Source organism: Crassostrea angulata, chromosome 5 (genome assembly GCF_025612915.1).
Source record: "Crassostrea angulata isolate pt1a10 chromosome 5, ASM2561291v2, whole genome shotgun sequence".
Classification (NCBI taxonomy): domain Eukaryota; kingdom Metazoa; phylum Mollusca; class Bivalvia; order Ostreida; family Ostreidae; genus Magallana; species Magallana angulata.
Genome location: NC_069115.1, coordinates 6,099,360 through 6,127,241, shown reverse-complemented (window position 1 = coordinate 6,127,241; position 27,882 = coordinate 6,099,360). Strand labels below are relative to the sequence as shown.

The following is a 27,882-nucleotide window of genomic DNA, read 5'->3' as shown; positions in this document are numbered from 1 at the left end:
ACATGTTGTAATCATTTTCTCATTACTTAATGCAATTAGATTACAATATTATTTGGATTTCTTTCATAAAAAAAATAATAGCATACTTAAATTAGTGTGTCTCTGAAATTAAACACCCCTTACCCTTTGAGAAACAGACCCATTTTGCAAGTAGGTAAAAGTGTACAAATACATGTACATGTTTATTTAATATGTGCCTCCCCCCTCTCTCTCTCTGTCTCTCTCTGTCTCTCTCTCTCTCTCTCTCTCTCTCTCTCTCTCTCTAACAACTTTACTGGAAAACTTAAAGTACCCTTAATCATGCAGTGCCAGGCACCAGGTATGACATTTAATTTTTCACATTATGTTATTCTATTTCATACCACATTTCCTATCCACAGGTTCACATGTATCTCGTATGATTAAATGAGCACGACTTCTAATAGCCAAACGTTTGTGTAGAATAGTATTTTTGGAATATTTGTTTCATTCCCCTTTAAGAGATTTATCAAGTTTATTAAAGAAGGAAAGAAAGGTCAAAGTACAACAACTTAACAAAATTTTCTATTTTCTAATGAAAAAACCACAATGTATATCGCAATGTATATAACTTGATTAATATCTAAACTAAAATTAATATTGCTTTTCCTCTAGTGATCTTACATTTATAAGATATCTGATTATATTTTTTACTTCCAATATTAAAACTAAAACATTAAATTTTTTCTGATTTTGATGATTGACATAGCGTGAAGATTTTATGTATAAAAATAAATTGACATCATCAAATCTAATTTATGACCATTAAGAATGGAGAAAATCCATTTTTTGTGATTATTTTTAGAAACAAATCCATTTAAAAAATGAACGCTTAAAAGCACTAATAAAAATATAATTTTATCGAAAAATCATCACCCCACTCAAAATCACAGTCTTATACCCAAGTATCAAATCATTAGTTCACATTAGTTGAAAAAAAATCCAGCACTAATTTTAATACTTTAAAAATACCAAATGCGCCCATATATCTACATTTATTATTAAATTACAAAAACATGCGATATTGTCCTTCACATTAATTCTGCCAAAATACTGTCCTGGTTAGATTTTAAACTTTGAAAAATATTTCCACGCGAACGTGTATGGTAGTAAGACAAAATGCTATTTTTTATTTCTTTTGATCTCGATTTAATGACTACATCATTAAATGTACTTTTCATATTATGACCCGTCGAATATAAGAAAAATACAGGTTATAGCTTTGTTCCGCCTTTGGCTTGCCGAGAACTTTAGAGTTGCATAGATAAAACAAAACTGAAACTTTTCCAAATGGATACTGTAAGCCCGATTATAACTAAAACTGAGAAAGAAACTATGTTATCTCTTTAAAATAACAATGACCTAGTTATTTTTGTTATATGAACCGAACATGCTTACTCTGCAAAGTGATATTAAAAAAAAATCGGAAATGTATAAAAATGGGTCAGTCAAGACAAAAAAACTAACAAGCCTCTCAAAGACAACAAACCGTCACTAAAATGTGGCCATCTATATCTTCTATCTCGCAATGAAATACACTGACAAGGAAAATAGGACAGTGCTGTGATCACTTTCTTGTCCTATCCTACAAACAAAAATCAACTTACATTAAAAACACTACCGAGTTTATCAATGAGAGCCTCCAGCCGCCGCCAAACGCCTTATTAATTACATGACAAGCCTGTATACTAGCAAAAAAATTCAATCAACTTTTCTTATTGGTGCACGAGGATAACACGCGGGCTTTTAGAATGAATTTGGACGTTCCATATCCCGAATCCAAGGAACTACATCATTTTTTTAATGAAAATATTTACTTGTAAATTTCACAAAAGAAAACCATTAGCACAGGCACAGGTGCAGTTCCGAATTCATAAATGTTTGACATAAAAATGTGTCAAAACACATATTAGCACATGGTTACGCAATTTGATAATGCAAGCATTTTTTTATGGAAGATACCATACAGGGATAAAGGTTTCATTATATTAAAAAACGCCGTTAAACAACAGATGATTTTTTTCACATCATGGTCACAAGCAATTCAATTTTGTAGTCTCTGCGTCCTATGTAAACTTTACAAAATTATACCGTTTACAAAGGTTACAAAATCCAAGCTGAGCGTAAAGTTATTAATGAAATCTACAATCAACTTCAGGGGTGCTCATAGTCTATCTGTTTTAAATAATTTGTAAAGGGAGATTGCATTAGACAAGCAAGAAATACTATCAACCCTACAATTATGAATATGTTACATCAGTTGATGATTTTAAGGTGCATCTACCAAAGCAAGGTAGCTCTTTTCTAGAAATGATTTCAAATTTCAAACAAAAAAATCGAACGAAAAGCATCCTTTAGAAGACTCTAAAACATTACATAACCCTAAAGTATTAGTTACTAAATTCAATAATTGTCCTAAAGACTGAAAATAAAAGACTTTAAAAGTATAAGAATATAATATTTAGAATTTTAAATGCCACAGGATCTCAGGTCTCACCCCAAATAAACAACATGTATCATTTTCTGCAACTCCTGATGAGAATCATAACTGCTGAAATATTTAATAGCTATTAATACCTACTTATTAAAAAACGCAATCTGTTCAATGCAAAATCACTTCCACCCCCCCCCCCCAAAAAAAATAAATAAAAATAATCAAAAAGCATTTATGCTGTATATGTGGTTTAGAGTGTCAAACGAAACGATACATAAGCGATCATGCATGATAAACAAACGAATAAACACTATTAGCATATCAACATTATTGTCGATTCAACTATTTTGAATATTAGATATACCTCGACGCTGTAAGATATCGAAGGTCTTGAGACCATAAACTGAATAAAGACTTATGTCTTATTTTTTTTTAACAAGTTTATCTTGTATTAAAAGAAAGTTGTAATGGAAGTGAAAAAAAATAAAGTATACGAATGTATCTGACAAAATGAAATTGTTAAAAAGGACTCTTTTCGAAGATTTTTAAATAAATGAAAATAAAAATTAATCAAGAAAAATGATATAAATGTTGAAACAGAAAATATATCGGATAAAAAAATGATTCTAAATATGATTAGATTCCTATTTTTCATAGGTGCATTCAACTATTTAAAACAGTTTTACACGTTTGACTATAACTATGAAATTCAATGAAGTATGAGTATTGTCTTAGGAAGATACTTGCCGAGGAAACTGATTAGATAAAAAAGCAACAATGCTATTCGTAATAATACGCCACACTTTATGATGAGCGTTCCATCGTTCAATCAATAAAGAAAGCAATCGTTCCAATTTATAATTATCAAGAACTTGCTAAATTATAATACTATGCGTTATAATAATGAAAAATAACCGATAGATAGAAACGAATATGAAAGCTAGTTATGGTGACCGTTTAGATAGGAGGCAACATATTAATTTTGCAACATTACAGATTTGATAGACGTTCCATACAAACAAAGAGTGAAAATTATACAGCACAAGCTGTTGTCGTTTTTATTTTAATGGCTCAATTTTAATGTTATGCTGTATGAATCGATTACCTGACTTTTGGAGTTTTCAGTTGATAGCCAGTTAAAGCATTACCAAAATACCAAATTGAAAACTTTAGAAATATAATTTGTTCATTTTAATGACATGGAAAGTAAAAGATAAAAAGTATAAACACATTTTCAATACAATAAGATTATGCTACTTGATACCCATTCTACCGTGTAGTGAATCTTCCGAAATACAACAGAAAAGGATTGCAGCGCTTGGATGGATCAGCAACTGTCATATAATGAGCCTTAACAGAGTAGGTTCTTACAGATAACGAAATCTACCTACCCGTAAAATTAAACACAAAACTAAGCTTTTTTTACACACATCATTTACATCTTGTGCCACCACAGTAACTTTTTGATATGTTATGTGTATTTAAGCATAGCGCAATAACGCTTTGCGCGAATTCATTGATGATGGTACTCTGACATCTTTCAGGTGGAGAAAGAATTTAGGACTGATACATAGTATGTCAAAGATTCAACATAGCATTGCCCACCTATGACTTAAACAGGCAAGGAAATGTCTTAAATTTCAGTGAAACAATTAAAACTGATGGCAGATATACGATTGGATATTTTGCTATCGCTGGTGAATTTTGTTATGAAGCATATTTTGAAAGTACATAATATATGTACTTAAACAAGCGTACCGTGATGCATGTCAGAAATTGAATCAAATAGTATATCAATTATGTACTTCAAATTGCGAAGAATACACTAGAGAGATATAATGTTTATTTCACTTTTTGAGTCAAATGCTTTTGAGGTATCGTAGAATACACAATGCATACCGGACAAGCCTCGTTTAAGATAATTATTTTAATGGCTTTAATTTATGATGAAAAATCAAATCAAGTAATACATATTAATCTGAAAGGTTGATAGATTTCGATCACATATTAACCCTAATTCTCACTTTTAAAGTTTTAATTCCATAAAAAATAGATTTGACCCTTGTGTCAAACATTTTTCAAGATTAACGTCAATATTCCTAACCATTAAAAGCTTCCCTATTCATTAAATACTGTGTAAATTTTCATGCATGGTATCATTTTAAAGAGATTCGCTTCTCTCCTTTTGGGTAACTTTTTTTATCTCACCTCTAATCTAAAAATTATGTATTAATTCTATTTGTATATTCATGTTTTACAATGCCAAATAAACCAAACCAAATAAACCATCTTGAATTAGTTAAACTGTTAAAAGAAAATTATATATATTAACAGAGGTCAGTAAGGGACTAAATTTTGTGGTGGAAGGTTTTCAAGAAGAAAATGGACAATTTTCAAAAAATCAATAGTTTAAGAGTACTGTTATTTTAGCCTCAAAATTTTCAGCGCAGACTAAACTTCCAGTTTGTGTTTTCTGATATATTCATGTTCTAAAAACATTTTTTAACAGCTTTTCGAAATTTCTATCGATATGTTTTGGTGTATGTAGATTATATTTCATAGAAGTCAAGAAAAACTCAATTTTTATCTAAAATTTGCTTAGTTCATGCCATATCTCAATTTTTTCAGATATGACGCCAACTTTTTTTTTTTTTTACTTTTATATGAGACATTTAATGTATTGCTATCTGTATGCAGAATTTTGGAAATATGACATTACTTTTATTTTCGTTCTTTGCGTTATAATATGATTACTTCAAATTACACAAAATTTTGTAACAATCTTTACATTTGCCGTTGTATTCATTATGTACTGGTATTCCAAGCCATCAATTGTTTTCAAAGTTTGACTGTGATATATATATATATATATATATATATATATATATATATATATATATATATATATATATATATATATATATATATATATATATTATACAAATATTGACTGGGGTTGAGGGCAACATTGATTATATTAGCCCCCGAGGGACGAAATATTGCCCGACGCGAAGCACAATATAATCAATGTTGCCCGAAAACACAGTCAACATTTGTTTTGTTATATGAACAAACAAACCAAAATTTAAGAAAGTAATTGAAAACAGATCGCCGTAATTTTCTCAGCTCAACAAAGAATTCACGAATTTAATTTTTTGCAAAGTTCATTTCCAAAATATCCTCAGCATCAAACGGTCACTGGTGATATTCCGCCGACCGTAAGAATCAACATACAGATGTTCTACCTGATTTTACTTCACAGTAATTCGCAAATCCTTATATCCGTTATGATAGCAAACCGTCGCATTGCGCGTCCCTTGTTTACTTGCCTTGACTGACTGTCTATTATGACGTCACCTTGTTTTGGAGTCGCGAAGAGTTATTTACGTCATCGTTTACGAATCAACAAATCAGAGGCGATTATTTGAAATAGAGGGAATGTTCTCTAGATATTATTCCTAGCCGGTTAATATCAAAAAAACATTGACCGGTCAATATTTTTCGGACGAGCTAATATTACAGTTATTGACTATTTGTCTATATAGAGTTACAGTACCCGCAACGTTATTTTTTACAAGATAAACGATAGGATAGGATTCACGCACGATAGGATAGGATTAACGCACGATAGAACAGTATACACGCACGAAAGGATAGGATTAACGCACGATAGAACAGTATACACGCACGATATGATAGGATTGATACACGATAGGAAAGGATAAACGATGTTCATGATAAACGTATGATCGCTTTAAACGATATTTACGAACAAATTGATAATGGCAGAATTTGATAGAGAACACGTACAAATAAAGATTTACGTGGAATTTCTTTTTAGTAACAATTGCCGAGTTGTTAATTATCGCTGCATCATTTATAGAATGTTTAAAAATGTCCAGTTAATTTTTTTTCAACTAAAATTATGAGCTTTAATGATCAATAAATTTTCTGTATTGTTAAATTTGTTTTCATTACCGAACACCATACGGCCGATCGCCGCGAATATTTCAGCCCGAGATTAAATCACTCGGAAAATAGCGGGTTTAATTATATATAAATCCAACTCTTGTATAGAGTAAATAAAAAATCTGTCATAAGTACAATTCTTTCTGTATAAGAAAATGATTCATTAAAAACGAATTATTACAGATAAGTTAAATATTAAATATTTACGCAGATACACATTCCGCGTACGATTTGTTAACATTGTTTTCATTACCACACACCCTAGCTGATTGCCGAGAACATTTCAGCCTGAAATCAAATATCACACGGAAAATAACGGGTTCAAAATACAACTCGGATTTTAATTAGATATAAATTATATCATAAATAGTTTTGTTTCTGTAAAATATGATGCAACAAAATTATATTGCATAAAAGTTAATGTTTACGCAGGTATACACTCGGGCGTACGATTTAATATATTCGATTTACAGGTAAATATGTTACCTTGTTCGTAAGAACTTCGTTTTTCATTTTCAATGTTAACAGATATGATTAACATATAATATTGGTTAATTTTGATAAAAAAATTTAAAAAATTAGTATCCTGACGGAAAGTTGGATAGGATTTTACAATTCTTGTTCGATAAATATTCGTATACGGCGCACCGAACGAGTTGCAACTTAGTAATAAATTTACTTGCTTATGAAAAGGCACGAAACGATGAACACGATAGGATAAACGGAAGAATTGTTGAAATTAAACGATAAACCTGATAGGATTAACGCACGATAGGATAGGATTAACGCACGATAGAACAGTATACACGCACGATAGGATAGCATTAACGCACGATAGAACAGTATACACGCACGATACGATAGGATTGATACACGATACGATAGGATAGGATTGTAAAAAATAACGTCGCGGGTACTGTATATAGTGAGAATATACTACTGAATATAACATATATATATATATATATATATATATATATATATATATATATATATATATATATATATATATATATATATATATATATATATATATATATATATAAAGAAAGTTTTCAAAAGATGCACCAATTTCAGATTATTACAGTTTTATTGACTCTTTAATTTTTGTCACTTTTTTCACCAAAATAAATGTTTTAATTTCAAATTAATGCTAAATCTGTATTTTTAGTTGTGTATATTAGAAATGATTGCAACTAATCTGATTAAAGATTTTTTTTTGATTCCATAGCAAAGCGTAACAAAATATAGCATACTATATCATTTCAATTTCTCATGTCATAGCATAAAGATCTCAAAGCATTCCATAGCTATACGATAGGGTATCATTAAAATTACATAACATAACGTAGCATAATTAAATGCATATGTATAAAGTGACTGTAATTGCAATTATAGACACCTTAATTTCTATTGTGCAAGATAAAGTGTATCTTTGTGATCCTCATTAGAAACTGAAAACTGTCTTTACATCTTGTAAAAGGTTTAGTTACTCTAGATCTGCTTACGCATTATTGTAACAAGGAGTCGCGAGTTCTGCCTCTTTGTAAACTGATATACATTTATCAAAGATGAAATACAGAAAACAAAACAAGCTTTGGGAATCGCCCAACGAAAAACAACTACACAGTATTTTATTTTAAGTTATTTGGCCATGATTGGCCATGGCTGCTTAAAAAATGTGGGAGCTAGGCATCAATTCTTGCCTCATATGGCATCCCTTACAAACAAGCAAAGCAAACGCTTTGGCCCTGGGAACAGATGTTCAACTGCTTGCTCACCTAGTCCATAATATAAATACAAATGCAAATAACTGTCAATTGATATTGTTGACGTTAGCACTACTGGTAAGCCAAAATGCCGCCCACTGTTGGAATTGCGAGGGATTTCTTTCAGCAGCCATGACGATTGGAGGCCATCAAATACAAAGTAACAACGAACCAGGCTTTAGCTTGTCCTGCAATGGTCAGAAAGAAAAAGCAGCAGCAAAGAAAAGAAACAACGTTTATTTATTGATAACAGTATATCAATTAAACAGCTAATAGGTACGAGGATTGACTCAACCAGGTATAAGGGATATGGGAGGGTGTGTGAATTTTTTGAAGGATGACTGATGCAAGTACAAAATGACGTCACAGGTTTGGCTAATAGCCCAACATTTTAGGCTAATACCAGGAGGAGCAGGTTATTGTGGGAATAATAGTTGTGAAATATGTGCCGAGATTTGTGAAGTGATAATAACATAAAATGTAAATATGATAAAATCTAAACATGATTCCCCCTTTATAAATGGATTTAACTCTGATTAATTAAATCGTATTATCCAAGATGAAATACAGAAAACAAGCTTGGGTAATCGCCCAATAAAAAAACAACTACACAGTATTTTATTTTAAGTTTTATTTGGCGATGATTGGCCATGGCTGCTTAAAAATGTGGGAGCCAGGCATCAATTCTTGCTTTATATGGCATCCCTAACAAACAAGCAAAGCAAAAGCTTTAGCCCAGGGAACAGATGTTCAACTGCTTGCTCACCTAGTCCATAATATAAATACAAATGCAAATAACTGTCAATTGATATTGTTGACGTAAGCACTACTGATAAGCCAAAATGCCGCCATGAGACTATGCACATCATAGCCTGCGCCACAAGTAGAGCTACACTCATGAACAAGGGCTATACGTTGAAATAAGCATTATATACCATTAAGCTATTAAGAATTAAAAAGCGAAATCAAAGCAAGAAGGCAGGGAAGAATAATGCCCAAAGGCATAAGCGTATAAGACAACTACTTGTTGTAGGAGTGAAATAATGCCCTTACTTGAAATGATTAAGTAAAACAATGGTTTATCAATAGTTATAAGGTCTGAAAATTGACCAAGTAAGAATAAACACATACACAAAATGTTTCTCAAGTCAACATGACTGAGACCAAGTGGACTAGGTGAAATAACAACATGAAGTCACCGTCAAGTGTGACTGACTATGACCCAATTAGTCATAGCGCAGCCATGGCCCCTCTTCCCCTACTCTAGGCAACACAAACACAGTGGGGTCAGACAAGAATGTTTGTAGTGCTTGTTGCAAGCGATGCAGAAATATATCATTTCCCAGGCCAGAAAGATGTACCTTGTCCGTGGCAAACAAACCAGGGCTATCAATGCGCAGCTCTGGAGGTTTTATATATGTTCCACCCAACCTTTTTAGAGCAGATGCAATAGCCCTATTTGTTCGCTTCCTAACCTCTTCTAAAACTACTGGATTCCTCCCACCCCTCCATACACCCCTGGGCAGAATCTGGTACCAAACTAAAGTGGTGGATGGCATCAGTCTAGAACGTTTTCCCAAGGTTTTGAGAATACTAAATCGCAGTTCAATTGATTTAGCCCCGTTTTGCATAGGGATATTATTGCCTCCGCAATGTATGACCAAAATCAGAGGTGGATCTTCTACCTTAAGCAATGTCTTAATCTTAGAGTAAAGTTCACCCCACCTCATGCCCCCTTTGCCCGACAGAAAATGGATGCCTTGTGTCTACTTAGCTGTAAATCAGTGCCCCGGCAGAACTTCCTTGCATAACAAAAAGTATGTTTAATGATGGATGACCCAACAGTCCAGATTCTTGTATAATCTGAAAAAAGTGGCATGCATATAAATAAAAACAGGAGATAATGCTGTCATCTTCAATACCTTAACATTTTTGAGAGGAGCTACTGTCTTATATAATTAAGCAAACAAGAAGATTTCCATCTACCCTCAATTGCGAAAGACGTACTGCTGACTTGCTCCTGACGCCCAAGCATTAGATGCTGCACCAATACGGAATGAATGTGTATTGTACACACCTGTGTCTAAACCTAATTTTTCCAGTAACATATTGAAATTGATACTACCTGGTATCTAGTCACCGAACGTCCTGAAATATGACAAACCATTGACCCCCTACACTTTGGCCTCAACTGTAAATATAACCTAATGCGGGACACAGGACAAACAATCTTTTGTGTAGACTTAAGTTGAATAGTAGCCTCCCTACCCGCCTGATCAGTCTTTGAATGATGGACAATTTTAATTGTGTTGTCCAGTGGTGAATATGGCACATTTTGCACTTGGATAGCATGCCTCACATCCTGCTTTGTGTTTTGTACTAACTCGCCTATTCTGAAAAACCCAAAGAATGCTGTAACAAATATAGTTGTAAAAAGTGTAGATTCATAAAAGGAATGGCAGATGCTTGGGGGGGGGGGTCTGGACAATGCTGGTTAAAATCTGCAAGGTAATTGGTTTTATAGTGTCATGGTGGGGGATTGCTGCGGCTCAGGCCCAGCAAAACATTTTTTAGTAAGAAATCTTTGGTCCTGTCTGGGAAGCCATGCTATTTACAGTGGTAGGAAATACCTGCAATATATGTTTTAATTGTGTTGGCTGAGAATTTCCGCAGTGATAGGTATGACACAAAAACGGTAAATCTGACTGAGATAAGCACCAAACTGGCCGACCTTGATAGATTCGACAAAACAAATGAAATGCGTTTACTGCAGTATCATATAGTTTGTAGTTATTGTTTGACAAAGCATTACTTAGAAGCTCCTGGGATCTAAGCTGTAAATCATGAGCAGAAATGATGCAGGAATTGCTGATAGCTGGATGTTTGCTCCTGGAAAACTGGCCTTGAATCGATTCCATTGCTGTCGGGAAAGAGAAGATGTTTGAACATTGTATATCCCTGCTATATGCTTAGCCTTGAACTGAATATTAAGCATCAGACCTTGCAAAACTAATTGCCTAAGCAAATGCATGACTCTTTTGGACTTTGAGGTATTTAAATTGAGAATTGAAACTAAGGCTTCATTTTCAGTATGAATTATTAATCTTTTACCAGACAGATTGCTGCCCCAAATTGCAAAAGCCATAGTTATAGGAACTAGCTCCAAAAATGTTGTCTGAGAAGATATCCGATGCATTTCAAATGTCAGGCCAATCCAAGTATGCCCAATGATGACCGAAAATTGCCCCGCATCCCAAATCAGCAATACCTGCACTACCTTTATATAACTGGGGATCAAAATCATTTGACCAACTGACCAATCTATATGATGTAACTCCATTGAAATTTCCAAGAAACATTAACCAAGTGTCAATATCCCTTCTCATATCCTCAGTAACTCTACGCCTGTGATAAGGACGCGACAGCCCACAGGATGCATCAAACATCCTTCTAACATCTGTGATAGCACGAATACAGACGTTCAGCAACTCAGTTTATTATTGAAGTTCTAGTAAAATAACTTTGCGTTTTTGTCCAAGGGGATCTTAACAGTCATACTAGATGTGTTAATTTCTAAGCCAAGGTACACTTGACAGTTTGCGGGACCAAGAGTTTTGTCTTCAGCTAATGGGACTCCTATCGGCACAGTCCTGTGATCCAGCTTTTCAAGCTATTAAAAAATCAGCTAAATAATGCACTATGTTGCCACATCCTGACCTGTCCCTAAATACCCATTCTAAAATAGTTAAAAATTTCTCAAACCTAACACAGCTAACAGAGCAGCCAAATGGTAAACACTTGTCAATAAAAATCATGTCGTGTATCTTAAAACCCAACAACTCAAAATCAGACTTGTGAATCGGTAACAATCTAAAGGCACTTTTAATATCAAGGCGAGCTATTTGTGCCTCGGGGCCCAGATAAGCTAACATACAAAGGGCTTCATTAAAAGAGGAATATTTGACTAATCATGAACACTAACTTTTGTCAATAAAGTAATTAACACTAAATCATAAATGGTATGATAAGTGGTGAATGAGTCGAAATGAGCCATCATTTTTAGGCACCATGCCCACCGGTGACAACCTTAGATTAGGAAGTTGTGAAAACACAAAGGGGCCCGCAACCCTCCACAAAATTAGCTCCTTGTTGACGGACTGCATAGCTTCGCACTGCAAACTGTACAAAGATAAAGGTTTTTAGCAACTGATGCAACTCGTGGACCCTGGTAACCAAGCTTAAACCCATATTGAAAACCCTGTTATAATTCAAAAGCAGCTAGTTGATCCGGATAGTGAGCGAGATATTTACTTAAGTTTAGAACATTAACCGGAGAGTGCGCAATGCTGCTAAGGTCTAAATTGGTGAGTTGCTTGGGGGGCTCTGGGACGCTGAGGTAGGGCAGGTGTAGCATAGGCGGACGTGGTTGACTGCATTCTAGGTAACTGAGGGCGCCAGGACGTTAAAATGCTGTTTGGCCTGTAAGTTGAATCAAAACCTGAACTGCGTCTGCATTTGATATAGGGGTGATTTAAAGAACACAAAATGCACCTTGCTTGTATTGACATACACACTTTTGTTGCATTGACCTTTATAATTGGATTCATAACATCTAGGGGGGGGGGGGGGTGTTTTGTGTCACAGACTCTTGAACAGCCGGAGGGCTGTACATATATATAAGCCACAACTCTTGATCAACAACAGCAAATGTCATATTTGGATTACATTCTTTTTTCAAACAGAATTGTATGTCATAATCTCTCCAGCCGAGAGCTTTTGCACGACTAGCCCCTAGCCTGATAGTATGCATATACTTGAATAAAGCTGTACTGCACTCTGGTTGTGCTAGGACATATTTTGAGGCATAAACTAGAAATGCATCAGTCCATACCTGAATATCTGTAATAACCTTGGGTTTGTATTTGGACGAAAAGGTAATGTTGCCACCTTGCATAGAGAAATATTTTGTATCGTCATTAGGATCAGATTCATTAGTGCGATCGACTAAATACCCCAAGTTAACATACTCGCCGTTAGCTAATTTTAGCTTGAGATTATTCGAAACATTGTGGCCAAGGTCATTATGGTAACTTTGCACATGAGACTTTTGATTGTTACTTATGGCTAGTGTAGGTAGAATGCCAGTACTTAGATACTCTACGGATGCATCATGGGTCATCTCGTTCTGGGGATGAGAGGTCTCTGCCCTACTAGACATGGCGGCAATCACTGCCCGTGTCACCTCGTCCAACTGCTCCCTGTTTAGCGCTGCTGGTTGCTTTTGGGTTAACACGGTTTCCCTATCTAGGTTAGGTGAGGTGGACAAATCAACTATATTCAAACTATGCTGCGGACCAGATAGATCAACCAGATTCACACTACGCTGGGGACCATCAGAGCTGTCTGTTGCGACGCGCAGGTGGGGCCTCTCGAGCTTTCCTCTTTGGCATAGTTTACTCATTAAAAATATATATATATATAAATCAACACATACATGTATATATTTTGTAAGATAAAACAAAATAATCGTCCGAGGTTTTTGAAAACACGTGCACGATCGAGCAATTGCTACGTGTGCTGCGTTTTATTTTGAAGCAATGGCTACATGTGCCGTATCACGAACAGATTAAATCCATAAAAATCTAAGCTTTAAATTGTCATCGGCGATTGAAAGAGAATTAAAAAAAATTATTCGAATTTTTCGTAACAAAATAAATTACAAAAAACGACGGCATAACTATTATCATTACAAAATGGATAGAACCTGAAACAAAAACACGTCTTACCTCTTGAATTTTTTGAAGGATGACTGATGCAAGTACAGAATGACGTCACAGGTTTGGCTAATAGCCCAACATTTAAGGCCGATGGTAAGGCTAATACCAGGAGAAACAGGTTATTGTGGGAATAATAGTTGTGAAATATGTGCCGAGATTTATGAGTTGATAATAAAATAAAATGTAAATATGATAAAATCTAAACATGATCTCCCTTTGATAATTGGATTTAACTCTGATTAGTTAAATCGTATTATTATATCATTTCCTTAGAAGAAAATGAAATATGCTTATTTCAAGTATATTTCCAACAGGGTGATTTTCCTTTTTGATCAAATGTCTAGGGATGAGCGTCAGACTTCTGTACGGCATCGGCATATTGAACATATTCGAAATCTAAACAACCGTTTACGGGCTGCTGTCCTTTGCTTTGAGGGGCATAATTTCTTTAAAACTGGATAACAATTTAAAAAAAAAAGAGTTTTTGGTCTTTCCTCATGTGAAATTAGTGGCATGTCACTTAAGACAAGAGATGGTCTGTGTTTTTTTAGTTATAATTTCTATTAAAACACCAGATAATTTACAGTCATCGATATTTTATAAAATATTTTATACTTATAATATTAGGAACCAGGCAAAATTTATCACTATGATGGAAGACGTACAAAAAAATATCTATTAAAAAAATTGACCTGTCCCATGACTTTCACTTTGAAAAAAAATATGTGTAGCCTGTAGGCTTAAAAAAAGGTTACTGACCCATGAATATGCATCTTCATATTCAGGAGACTGTAGCAACCAAAATTAGAAGAAGTACAATGTAAACAATTATTTTTATACACTATAAGTACAGTGAATGTACATGGAAGGGAATAACTCCCTGTTAAATGCATATAGAATGGTCACAACTTGAGTAAATTGGCATAGAAGGTATGGATTTCAATTAATAGGCTTAAGTTAATTACTGAAATAAGAGTAAATACTTTGAAACAGTTTTAAACAATTTAATCATTAAATTTATCAATTTGCAGCAATTTTGCTTTTTGATTCTATGAAATGACATTAACCAACCTGAAAAATATAACCCCATTTTTTTGAAAGGAATATTCTCTTTCAAATGTAGCTAAAATATGTAGATAAATGCAGCTTCAATAGTAAATAAAGTCTCTAAATATCCAAGTTCATGCCCCCAGCGGTCTAAAAGTGATATTTAAGATGTTTTTACATGAAAAAGACCCCCTTTCCAATTGTCTTTATTAACAATAAATGTAGGATATGTAAATGTACATTTGACCTACAAACAACATCTACTGTGATTACTTATTTTGAAATGAACAAGAATCAATATCTTTTTATTGTATGCTAGTATGTGCAGAAAAAAATTTAGAAACACATGTGAATTTCTCATGGAATTCTCATCCATCTCAATTTACCCGGGTGTGTTTGAATTTTTTTTAAGTTACGGAAGGCATCACACTTGTAAGTCTAACTGTTTCAGCATGGTTTGACAAAAGGAGACTAGAAACCAGAATATATGTACTGGTAGATATGATGCTCACTAAATATGATTGGTTGTTTTTCCCCAACAAACCTCATGCAGGACAGCAAATCTATTTGTGATTTTAAAAATGCTACAAATCATTCAATTTACCAAAAATGAGTAATTGCTAGCATCAGTGATGATTATTTCAAATATATATTTGAGAAATGACAAGAGATTGCCACAAATTTCATAATATTAAGTAAATGTTTCAAATTAATGTTTTTTTTGTGTGAAAATCTGCAGATAGGGGGTGCGTATACATGTAAGGGTATTTTTAGGTAAAGTGATGATTTTATCATAAAAATATCATGTAGATGTATGTAGTACTGAATAAGGTTTCTTATCAAAGAAGGGTTGAACAACAATTGATATAAAAAGACTTAGTAATTAGGTTTTACTGAAGGAGAGCCCTATGAATCTATGTTAATTTAAATAAAGAAAAGTTCAAATGGTTGGTTCATTTAAATGGCCGTATTTTTCTTAAACCTCAATGGAATTGGCAATATAAGGCATCCTTTTACGCAGAATTGCTCAAGCTTTCTAATTTTAGGACACGATATCATTTCAGAGAATGTAAGTGTGATTTAAAGGTATGTTATAGGTAACAAGTGACAGTTTCGGATAACAAGGGGAGTAACTCACTCTTGAATAAATTTTTAAAAAGATTATTTTCTTTGAAAAAGAAAATATGTTTAATGTAATAATTTTGTTATTTAGTCGACTCATTTTCAAAAAGCGTTTGTCCCATGGGTACTTAATGCTAAAAAAAGTTTTTGTCCCATGCTTTTCCTTTATGAAAAAAGTCATTTTCCCATGCCTGTTTGTACCTAGCTGCAGGGTCACTATATACCCATATAGTGAACATGTATTTTTAGGTCGCTTCAGTCACTTGGGTAACCTAATGCTGTTGTTTTAAAGGATTTGTTCCTGTTTTTAACAAATTTGAAAATCTAGTATAAAAATGTGTGCAGAACGCGAATTCTTCGAGATGAGATTATAACTTAAATGTTATAGACTGTATCATACGTATTGCTCCATTTTAGTTAGATACTTAGGTTCAAAGCCACAAAAAGCAAGGAAAATTTAATGTATCAATATTTTATATAGTGTAACCATTTTATGTCATATGAAAGTTTGATGCGTCATGAATTTTGAATGGTTATTTTTAATATATATATTTTTAACAATTACCACTGCCATTTTCTGTGCATCCCATTTCGAGTAAAAATTCATAAGTGCAAGTAGCTAGTGTCTGGTGTTATACATGTATTGTTTGAAAAACAGCAAGTATAACCAATACTCAATATGGAATCTTTATTAAATGCAGATACATGAAGATCTGATGGTAAAGTGCTGAAACAAATTATAAACAATTTATGAATACATGGAATAATATGCAAACTGACATTTTAACAATTCCCACAATACTGCATTTAAATCATATATGTATATATATCATAGTTGTCATAAGAAATAATTTGACAATTATCAAAATAGCCGAATTCCAAAATGTGCACCCAGTATTGAAACAGTAGCCCGAAGGAAATTATGGAATTTAAGTAAAAAAAGGAAAAACTTATTTGAAAACTATAAACATAGAATTCACACTTTCTAGGTGTGCTGTGTACTTAATTAATAACCAGTAAATCATATAAATGATGAAGGTATCCTTATATGTTTAACATCAACATAGGTAAACACGAGAATATATGGCGCCTACAACCTATTACAGTTACAGTCATTACCAGGGTGCTTTATGTTTGCTTTTATAAACATGTCATGGCAAGAACAACAAATAAAATGAGTATTTCATATATCTAAATACATATGATACTTACAATTTGAGGGGACAAGAATGAAACATGGAAATATGTTAGGAAAAAAATGTGTAGCACTGCAGCGGGGCCGCACGTACACAGTGTGAAAAACTGAACATAGAACAGTTCAACATAAAGAGGAATAACTCTCAGACTGTACAGTACAACATCAAGAAAGATAACTTTTGGTTCCACTACAGGTGTACTTCAGTAGCTGAATATGCCAATATTACTTTATAATCAAAACGAATTTAAAAAAAAAAATGAAAGTATTTGAATATTTTAAATCTTATGAAGTTACATTATACACAAAATTCATTTTAGAATTTTTAGATAAAAAGTACACTATAACCGTTATCAAAACACAGTTCATACCTATGATTCTGTACCTAATTTCCAAAATATGCGAAAACCAGGAACGCACCGTTAATAGTACTAAGGTGACCTTCGGGCCTATGGGACTGTTGTTTAAAAAGAAATTTAAAAAAAATGCGGTCCGTTTCAAAAGAATATCTTAACGTGATAGTTCCAGTAACACAAAAACATTTTCTTGATTTTCTTCAGCATTTTCGTTTACCCAAAATGCCAATTGATAGTGTCAGAGAAAAGGTGATATATTCAAAGCAGTTTTCATTTCTTTCTAACTTTCTATGTGACTGTTCTTTAAAATGTATACAGGTGAGGGGTTGTTTAAAAGCTTATTTAATGCTGCATATATTTTATCAAAAGTCAATATCATCATTAAACCAGAAAATGTTCGATATCTAAAACTCTCTAATCAAGAAATATTGATTTACAATAATGTCAGATGTGTTTGTTTTCTTGAAATTAAATAAAATCTTAAAGGGACCTGAACACGATTTTAGATTTTATGTTTTATGTTTTATGTATAAAATGGTTGACTTGCGCATCTTGAATGATTGACCAAAATTTGAACGTTTTAAGTCAAGTTATAAGAGAGATGCAGAAGTAAGAAATCATTGTTATTGAACAAAGCTCTAGTCTCATATTTATTTGCAAATAATGTTCAGTATGGAATTACTATTACTTTGACACAATGACTTGTGGCAAACTAGGTAAACTGATTCAACGTGTTCATAAATAATATTATCAACAGAAGAAACCAACATTTGATTGATTAAAAATTGATTTAAAATACCCATGCTACCATTCTTAACATAACAAATGGAAGAATTGTTTTAATATTTTATAATCAAATCGTGTCTTAATCTCTTTAAGATGACCTTATGTAAGTTTCAATTTGTTTTCAGATTTCAGATACTGTTTATTACCGTGAATGATTTAATAGTTTTATGAAGGTTTGATTACAAGAAGCGATTTCTCTTTCGATTTACAATTTGAATTTCCCATCAAATTTCGCTTTCGATTTACAATTTGAATTTCCCATCAAATTTCAACTACAATCGTACAGCGTAGCCAGCGTATTTAAAAACAACGTATTTAATCCAAAGCGGATGATTGATGAATCGTGAAAGAGATGCAACTTTTTTTTAGTGAATGCTATTTTCGGATCTTCTTTTTTTTCTATAATTAACCATTCCTATGAAATAAACATATGTCTTGAATTTTATTTCTTAATGCTCTTTTAGCTGTCATTGTATAATCTGAAATTTTTTTCCGTAAAGATGTACATTACCGGCTCTTCAATGATGATGCAATAGAACAGATAGTTTATTTAAGATCCAGGTAAACCGTTCAAAATAAATCACAGAGATACGTGAAATAGTAAATCACAGAGATAAGTGAAATAGTAAATCACAGAGATACGTGAAATAGTAAATCACAGAGATATGTGAAATAAGATTTAGCCAATAGAAGTGACGGTTTATCACTGGATCATAACTGTATGTGGAAACTTTATGGCATACAGATTATGTACATATCAAAAATTTATTGAGACATAACAGATACTCTAAGAAACTTGAAAACTATTCGATGCATTTAAGAAAACAATTTAGAATTGATACAGTAAGACTATACAATTGTACAGTGCGCTTATGATATAAACAAGAAAAGCTACTATTGTGAATTATTTATCCGGCATAAGAAATTCTTTTTTAAAGACATGTTTCAACAAAACCGGTTCAAAACAGAAACAATGAGAAAAATGTTTGTTATGATACCGACGCAAAAATGTTCATCTTACAGTCACTTACTTGAACAGTATAAATTCCATTCTTGTGGTACGTAATTGTTGATATAAGTGGCCAAAAGACAAAATAATATGATCCTTTAAATTTCAAAGAAAACAAAATTTGGCCGTTTACTTCAAAGCAAGTTTGTATATAGAAAATAAGCATCAATGCAATTTTAAGATTAAGGGCAGGTATGTTGTTTGCTGATATTTATTCTTGACTTTGAAGTTATTTTATCAACATTGATGTTCCATTCACGTATGTTCCTCTTTCATATTGTGAATACCAAGGACGATACCAGTCATTTGAGAGCCAAGGACCGTTGAGATAGGCATCATAACAACTATTGAACCACCAGCCCCCAGAAAAATGAGCTGCACAGTGACCAGAACTCTTGTCATTGTCGACATCGAAGGTACTAAACTGCATTCCTGTTAGCCTGTAACCGCCAATATATAACATAACATCATCTAAAATAGACAAGATAATGTATTAATTAGCAATCAAACTTCTGTAGGCTTATAATTGACATGATATAGCAGACAATCGGCTAAAAAATATAAAGACAATTTTTTAAAACTATTATACATTTTGTTGAAGATATCCCTAATTGTCAAACTTATTTTAGAATATTGTTGCTTCTCTAAAAATTAAAATAACACTTTCCATTTCTATGTTTTACTTTTCTATATAAAAAAATATTTCAAAAAGTTGTTTCTTCGAAGTTCAGCTTATAAACGAAGGAATTTCCAGGCCTTATTAAAAAAGTCAGTTATTTGATTTACCTAAATTTCCATCTCCAGGCACTGCAAGCTGAAGTGTATAGTTCAGGTCCTCGCCAAAAACGTAAAACTGATGATACATCTTGAAAGATACAGAACCACCGTTCATCGGCGTAATTGTGACTCGCAGTGACAAATTTCGTCCATTTGTTAGCTGATGTATGGCATCGTTTCCTAAAATGATAAATACTTACGTACGAGCAAGATACAGATAAACTGTACAGTTGATACAGATAAACTGTAAATTTATTTTAGTTTGTATAAAGATCAACTAGTATCAACCCAGATGCTCTTGTTGGTGCCATACAAACGCAATTTACGTTTGCATCTCCGACTGCATGCAAACAATAAACAATCTGCAAAAATTAATTGAACTTAGACTACTGAAAACAAATGTTGACACTTTACAAGCTTCTTAAAAAACAATATCTGTTGCTTGAATTCAGGAATCAGTTTTTACCTATCACTGCATTAATATAAATTTAGTCGTTTGTATATACTGTGACAATAATGTCTACTACGCGATCAAATGGAATATATTTTCTTTACCAATCCAGTAGTCATTATTAGGTGATCCAAATCCGAGTTTGTACTCCGTCCAACTCCGATAAAAGCTTTCTTCTCCGTTAACTCGTCTTTGTATTGCCTGCAAAAATAATTAACTTATTTCTCTGTTTTACAGTGAATAATAGTGTCTTTTTAGTGTTAACTTTGTTTATTATATTCAGAGTAAAACATTTCAAATGATAAATTGTAACGGATAAAGACTTAAAACACGGGTACTTGGTGCGTCAAATGAAAATAAATGAAATATATCATGCTTTCAATATTTAATAGTTGATTTTATCGAGTAGAAATATCATTAAATATAAATAAGATAGATATTGGTTATATGCTTATAATGAACACCTCTTTTAAAGTGTAATGTGTATAGACTATACAAAAAACAAAAGACCAATGCCACGTACGGAATATATTTTCTTTTTAATGACTGGCAGAACATATTTTACCGTTGTTGTTTATTTTATAAAATAATGTGTTGTCATTTATGTAATTCATGCAAAGCCAAAGTCAGTGTCATTTAATATTTCTTTCTGTTTTATTGTAAAGCACTGATTTTCTTATTATATACTGACCGTCCATCCTCCCCCCTCTGTCTCCATATCACAGTAGACCTTGACAGGACGGTAATTAGGGTCAGACCTCTCCCAAGGGTAAATAGTGTACACTCCGGATTTTTTTTTCCCGTTAATGTATAGTGACTTGCAGTCCAGTGGTAATGCCTCTATTTAAAAACAAACTCGTAAACTATAAAACATGTGAAAATAGATAAAAGAAGAACAAATTTTATCATTAGTCAATAATCATAATATTGAGATTTCTATGGAATTGAATGTAATATACATGACTTTTGTTTTCTTTTTTATCATATGAAGGATCAATGTTATTATATTGTGGAAGTGTTGATTTTGCGTGTGATTGTATATATAAAATGATCAGTATATGTAAATTAATAAAATAAAGTATGTGTTCTTAATGTCTTCATCTAATCATCATCTCATTCTCAATTGATCTTCTACTGCTTGTTACTATTAATAAAAGACCTGACCGCCGACAGTTATTAAATATCGACGTATTCAATTAGCCTAGCCTCTTTGAATGAATAAATGATAACATTGTCTGTCATATATATATATATATATATATATATATATATATATATATATATATATATATATATGTGTGTGTGTGTGTGTGTGTGTGTGTGTGTGTGTGTGTGTGTGTGTGTGTGTGTGTGTGTGTGTGTGTGTGTTATAACGTTCATGTTATTGCATAGTAAAGCAAAGTAAATACATAAAAAGATAATATAAGTATTTACTTGCTACAGACAAATGTCAAATCATAAAAGTCGGCAAATATAGCGGACACTATGAAAGAATTATAGTTTTGAATTTGAAACTTCAAAGTACATACATGTACAGTTAGACTGTAAAGAACAAGTTACACTTCTGTTCAAAACTCTGAAGTCGGAGTCATTTTTTTTGACAAGGTCAATTTTCAACGTGTCGATGTCATAAGAGGTTTGAAATACATTTTTCAAGCTGTTGAAAAATGACCCCGGGTATTAATTTCACGACAGTTGGTCTCAATTTTCGAAGTTTTACAATAATTTTTAAGATCGTGAAATTGCTTTTCTTTAAATGTTTTTATCGGACAGTTTTAAAAGCCCCATCACGGGTCGCACCTACAAGATATTTGGCAACACTTCTTGCCGCAGAGACAACTGCATCTATCTCATCAGTTGCAAAGTCTGCTCTAAGCAATACGTTGGTGAAACATGTGACCTCCGCAGAAGGATCAATAACCACCGCTCTACCATAAAGACAAACAAGAGGCCCATGGGCCACATCGCTCACCTGAACAGCAGTTCCTTGTAACATTACATTTCGTAGCATACGCTTTTTCTATTTTAAACATTGAACCCCTTTCTGAGACCTAGTTATGGTCCGAGGTTTATGGTTGGCTTAAACAACATAAATAGTAACGTAGGGATGAAAATGTGTAGCAAGTTGCGGTGGGACCGCACGTACATGTACACAACCTGAAAAACTGAACGTAGAAGAGTTCCACTTCAAGAGGAATAACTCTCAGACTGTACAGAACATCAAGAAAGATAACTCTTGGTTCCACTACATTAGAGTTTACACAATTTGAGGATTCTTGCATAGCAATCTCACAAACTGTAGCATTATAGTTCTCGAGAAAAACTTTTTAAAAACATTTTCAATATATCTTTCTATGTTAAACTTTGAACCCCTCTTGGGGCCACAGTATTAGTCCAGTGCTAAAGTTTTAATTATTTGGAATCTACATTATTTAAGAATGCTTGCATAGTTATCTCACAAGCTGAAACATTATAGTTCCCTAGAAAAAGATTTTTCAACATTTTCCCTCAATATTTCTATGCTATACTTTGAACACCTCTTGGGGCCCCAGTATTAGATTGAGGTCACGGCTTTTAAAATTTCGAATCTACTCTATTTGAGGGTGCTTACGTAGTTATCTGACAAATTGATGCATTGTAGTTCTCGAAAAGAAGATTTTTAAACATTTTCCATATATACCGGTACTTCTACATTTAACTTTAAACCCATCTTGGGTCCCTAGTATTAGTCCAGGGGTCACTATTTTAAAACTGTCGAACCTTCATTATCCAAGGTTGTATGCATGATAGTAATCTCACAAATTGAAGCATTGTAGTTCTCGAGAAGAAGATTTTTTAACATGTTACCTTTATATTTCTATAATAAACTTTGACCCCATCTTGGGGCTCCAGTATTGGTCCAGGGGTCATGATTTTACCAATTAGGAATCTACGTCAGTGAAGGATGCATGCATAGAAATTCCACAAACTAAAACATTGTAGTTCTTGAGAAGAAAATTTTTAAACTTTTTCTGTATGTTTTTTAAAATGTTTAAATTTTGAACCCCTTTTGGTGCCCATCAATTGTCCGGGAGTTACATTTTTTTGAATCTACACTATTTAAGGATGTACATGTATGCATTGTAATATCACAAACAGTTGCACTATAGTTCTTGAGAAGAAGATTTTAAAACATTTTCCTATATATGTTAAAATCTAAACCCCTACTAGGGCCCCACTTTTTGTTCGGGGGTCACGATTTTTACAATCTTCACTATATAAACAACCTTTTGTGTATGTATTGGCATTTTTGGTGAAGTGGTTCTTGAGAAGAAGATTTTTTAAACATTTTTCATATGTAGTTCTATGTTAAACTTTGAACCCCGCCTGGGGCCCCAGTTTTGGTCCGAGGGTCATGATTTCTACAATTTAGAATCTTCACTATACATACAAGCTTTTGTGTAAATATTGGCATTTCTGGTGCAGTGGTTCTTGAGAAGAAGATTTTTTAAACATTTTCCTATGTATTTCTATGTTAAACTTTGAACCCCGCCTGGGGCCCCAGTTTTGGTCCGAGGGTCACGATTTTTACAATTTAGAATCTTCACTATATATACAAGCTTTTGTGTAAATATTGGCATTTTTGTGCAGTGGTTCTTGAGAAGAAGATTTTTTAAACATTTTCCTATGTTAAACTTTGAACCCCGCCTGGGGCCCCAGTTTTGGTCCGAGGGTCACGATTTTTACAATTCAAAATCTTCACTATATATACAAGCTTTTGTGTAAATATTGGCATTTTTGGTGAAGTGGTTCTTGAGAAGAAGATTTTTTAAACATTTTCTTATGTATTTCTATGTTAAACTTTGAACCCCGCCTGGGGCCCCAGTTTTGGTCCGAGGGTCACGATTTTTACAATTTAGAATCTTCACTATATATACAAGCTTTTGTGTAAATATTGGCATTTCTGGTGCAGTGGTTCTTGAGAAGAAGATTTTTTAAACATTTTCCTATGTTTTTCTATGTTAACTTTTGAACCCCGCCTGGGGCCCCAGTTTTGGTCCGAGGGTCACGATTTTTACAATTTAGAATCTTCACTATATATACAAGCTTTTGTGTAAATATTGGCATTTCTGGTGCTGTGGTTCTTGAGAAGAAGATTTTTAAAGACATGCACCCTATACTTACTGTTTCGCAATTATCTCCCTTTTGAAAAGGGCTGTGCCCTTTATTTTAACAATTTATAATCCCCCTTCCATAAGGATGCTTTGTACCAAATTTGGTTAAATTTGGCCCAGTGGTTTTTGAGAAGAAGTTGAAAATGTTAAAAGTTTACAGACGGACGGACAGACGGACGGACGGACGGACGGACGACGGACAACGGGTGATCAGAAAAGCTCACTTGAACCTTCGGTTCAGGTGAGCTAAAAACTCAAGGAGCCCGTCGGGGAACATTTTAATACATGTGGCCACAAATGGGAAGACATGACAGTATTGTTATTGACCATAATCCTCATTGAACAGACACAGATAGGAAAAGCAAGGAAAAGTTCTGGATGCACAGACTCAAATCATTCAGACCTGATGGCATGAACAAACAAATGGACTTCACTAAAATGAACGTCTCATAGCCATACATCACCTGACACCCACATAGTAATTTCATCAAATCTGTCAACTGCACCTCTTTCAGTTATTAGTTTCCTTTACTACCTTTTATTACTAAATCACTTTTTTTTTATAATTTCTTAAATTGATTTTTATTTTAAATTTATTTTTATCTCTTTTTAATAAAATATTCGAATCTGAATCTTAAGTGCCGTACGAGTTAACAACGGGGGTTCAAATTTTCATTTATTAACTCGGACGTCAATTTTAATTCGCTAATTACCTTGATCAGGCGTGAAGTTGGCAGTCGATTGATTACTTTAGAGCGATCGGCGTCAGTATCAACACCTTCTTTGAGAATGTGAACGAAAAATGTATATAACGTAGCTGATCTTTTTCATAGTTTCTTAAATAGTTAAGGTTGCAAATCCATCAATTGATGCAATTGAAAATGTTTGCAAATGTGTATCATTAGTGGTCAAGGTAGTACTTATTTTTCATTTTTTTTTTCATATCATTAGAGGTTACGGTTTTTGACCTCTAATGATATAAATCTAAAATTATATCATTAGCGGATGGTTAAATTGTTTGTTAATGATTAAATTATATCATCAGTGGTCAACATTCTGACCACTAATGCAACAGTATATCATTAGTGGACGGTCTATCATTAGAGGTTGCTACAACGCATGCGCTGTTTTTGTTTACAATGGTTCGATATACCAGTAAAAATCGGTTTCAATCTGATTTGTCAATCTTGCTATTCATTTTAAGCATACATAAACATTTCATTACGTTTAACACATTCATTTTAGGCTTAAAAGTAGAATTTTTACTTCAGCATTCAAAATGTTAAAAAAAACTTTGTTTACATTGCGACAAATTGTAAGCTCCGTAACGCGGTTATAAATCAACAAATGACACAACTTTTGGTTACTTAATTAAAATGCCGAACTGAAGCATTGTATATGTACCAACTGGAAAAATGATTTTTTACTAAAACTTACTATGCTTTAATATTTCATGTACCTTTATATTGAAATACGGCACTAAAATTCCCAGAGGTATATAAGTAATTTCAGCTATATTCCATAAATCGGTACGATATCCTGAGATATGCACATTATTATATTTATACCATATGTAATTCTAGATTAATATTTTATAGCTTATTATAGCGAGTAACTGAAAATATAAAGTTGCTGATATCATTTAAAATTATTCAAAAATATAAATTATTTCACTACGAATGTTCTTCTAAACAAGTTCCCATATAAACTATTGCGGGTTTTTTTTTAAATGTCTTCCTGATTGATCAAAATGTGTCCATTTATAAATTTTAATTCAGCCATTTATCTTATCACGTTTCGCGACTCCAGATGACAAATATATATTTAGGTGACAATTTGAATTCTATTCTTTTTAAATAAACATTTTTATACATTTTTACCTAAAGCAAATTTCGGCATTGCTTTAATGTATTTTATTCAATTTTATGAAACCAAGAATGTATAATGCATTAAGATCTTCATTTATTTGTAAGGTATTTTGCATAGTGTAGTGAACTCTTCTTTAACTGAATATTTGATTTTAAAGTAAAATAACTAAGCAGTGATATATTTGTATCAATCAAAAATGTTGCCAGTGTCCAAACATTGACAATAAATGTAAGATGTATACGTCTAGCTAGTGTGATATTTTTTCCCAAAATTGTTGCATATCAAATTTTAATAGATTTTTTATGAAACCTTTGGTATATAATTGTTAACATTGTTTTACAGTACATGTAATCAATTACATGTATACGTTACACAAGATTAATACACTCATTTAAAATATTATTGTTTTTGATATTTATAAAAAAATGATTGATAGATTTGACCATTAGACATAATGACACATTAGCGTAAAAAAGAAAAACAATTCAAAATGAAATAAATAAACTTTGAACAGACTGTTTGATAAGAATCAAGGTGTTCAAAAAATATGTACTTATTATTGCACATTTATGATATACTGAAATAAATACAAGATATACTAATGTCCTACCTGGTGGTTTTGTTTCATAAATTGTGTATGATCTCCACCCGGCTTCGCTGACCGTCATATTAGAGGGATCACATGAGCTGCTATACATATAAAGTCTGCACATATTTGACTGAGTGTTAAAGCTAAAACATTCGCATCCCTTTATACACGAACGTGAACAAGTCGCGAAGGAAACATTGTGTAAGTTTTCCGAAGGTGCCTGTTGAGATACTTTGTTGTCAACCTCAAGATTTACTCTATATTGTTGGCACATCACGGCCTCGGATATCGACAGAAACGAAAACAGCAAACATAGTCCATCGAGGACGGGTGTCATGATTTCCCTAATATAACTGTTTTATATTATTTCAATTCAGCTTTTCAAGTAATCGTGGAACCCAGTCTACACTGAAGTCTGTATTTGCTCTAACTAGCACCAACTAAATCCAACGTAATGGATATATCATTTAAATTAATGAGGTAATTTTAACGAACATTAATGTAGCTTTTTAATGATTTCACAACATATAAACAAAGTGTAGTGTGTCTATTGGTGAAAA

General features: G+C 32.9%; 1 protein-coding gene across 1 annotated transcript in view; it reads right to left on the bottom strand.

Annotated features, from left to right (window-relative positions):
• LOC128185839 (fibrinogen beta chain-like) overlaps positions 1-27,659 on the bottom strand; it is a 53,777-nt gene extending 26,118 nt beyond the window's left edge. Inside the window, exons 1-4 of the mRNA XM_052855510.1 lie at positions 27,344-27,659; positions 21,402-21,550; positions 20,815-20,911; positions 19,777-19,953 (exon numbers count right to left, since the gene is read on the bottom strand). Coding sequence (XP_052711470.1) covers positions 19,777-19,953; positions 20,815-20,911; positions 21,402-21,550; positions 27,344-27,659 — 739 coding nt within the window. The remainder of the gene's footprint in view (positions 1-19,776; positions 19,954-20,814; positions 20,912-21,401; positions 21,551-27,343) is intronic.
• Positions 27,660-27,882: the final 223 nt, after the last annotated feature.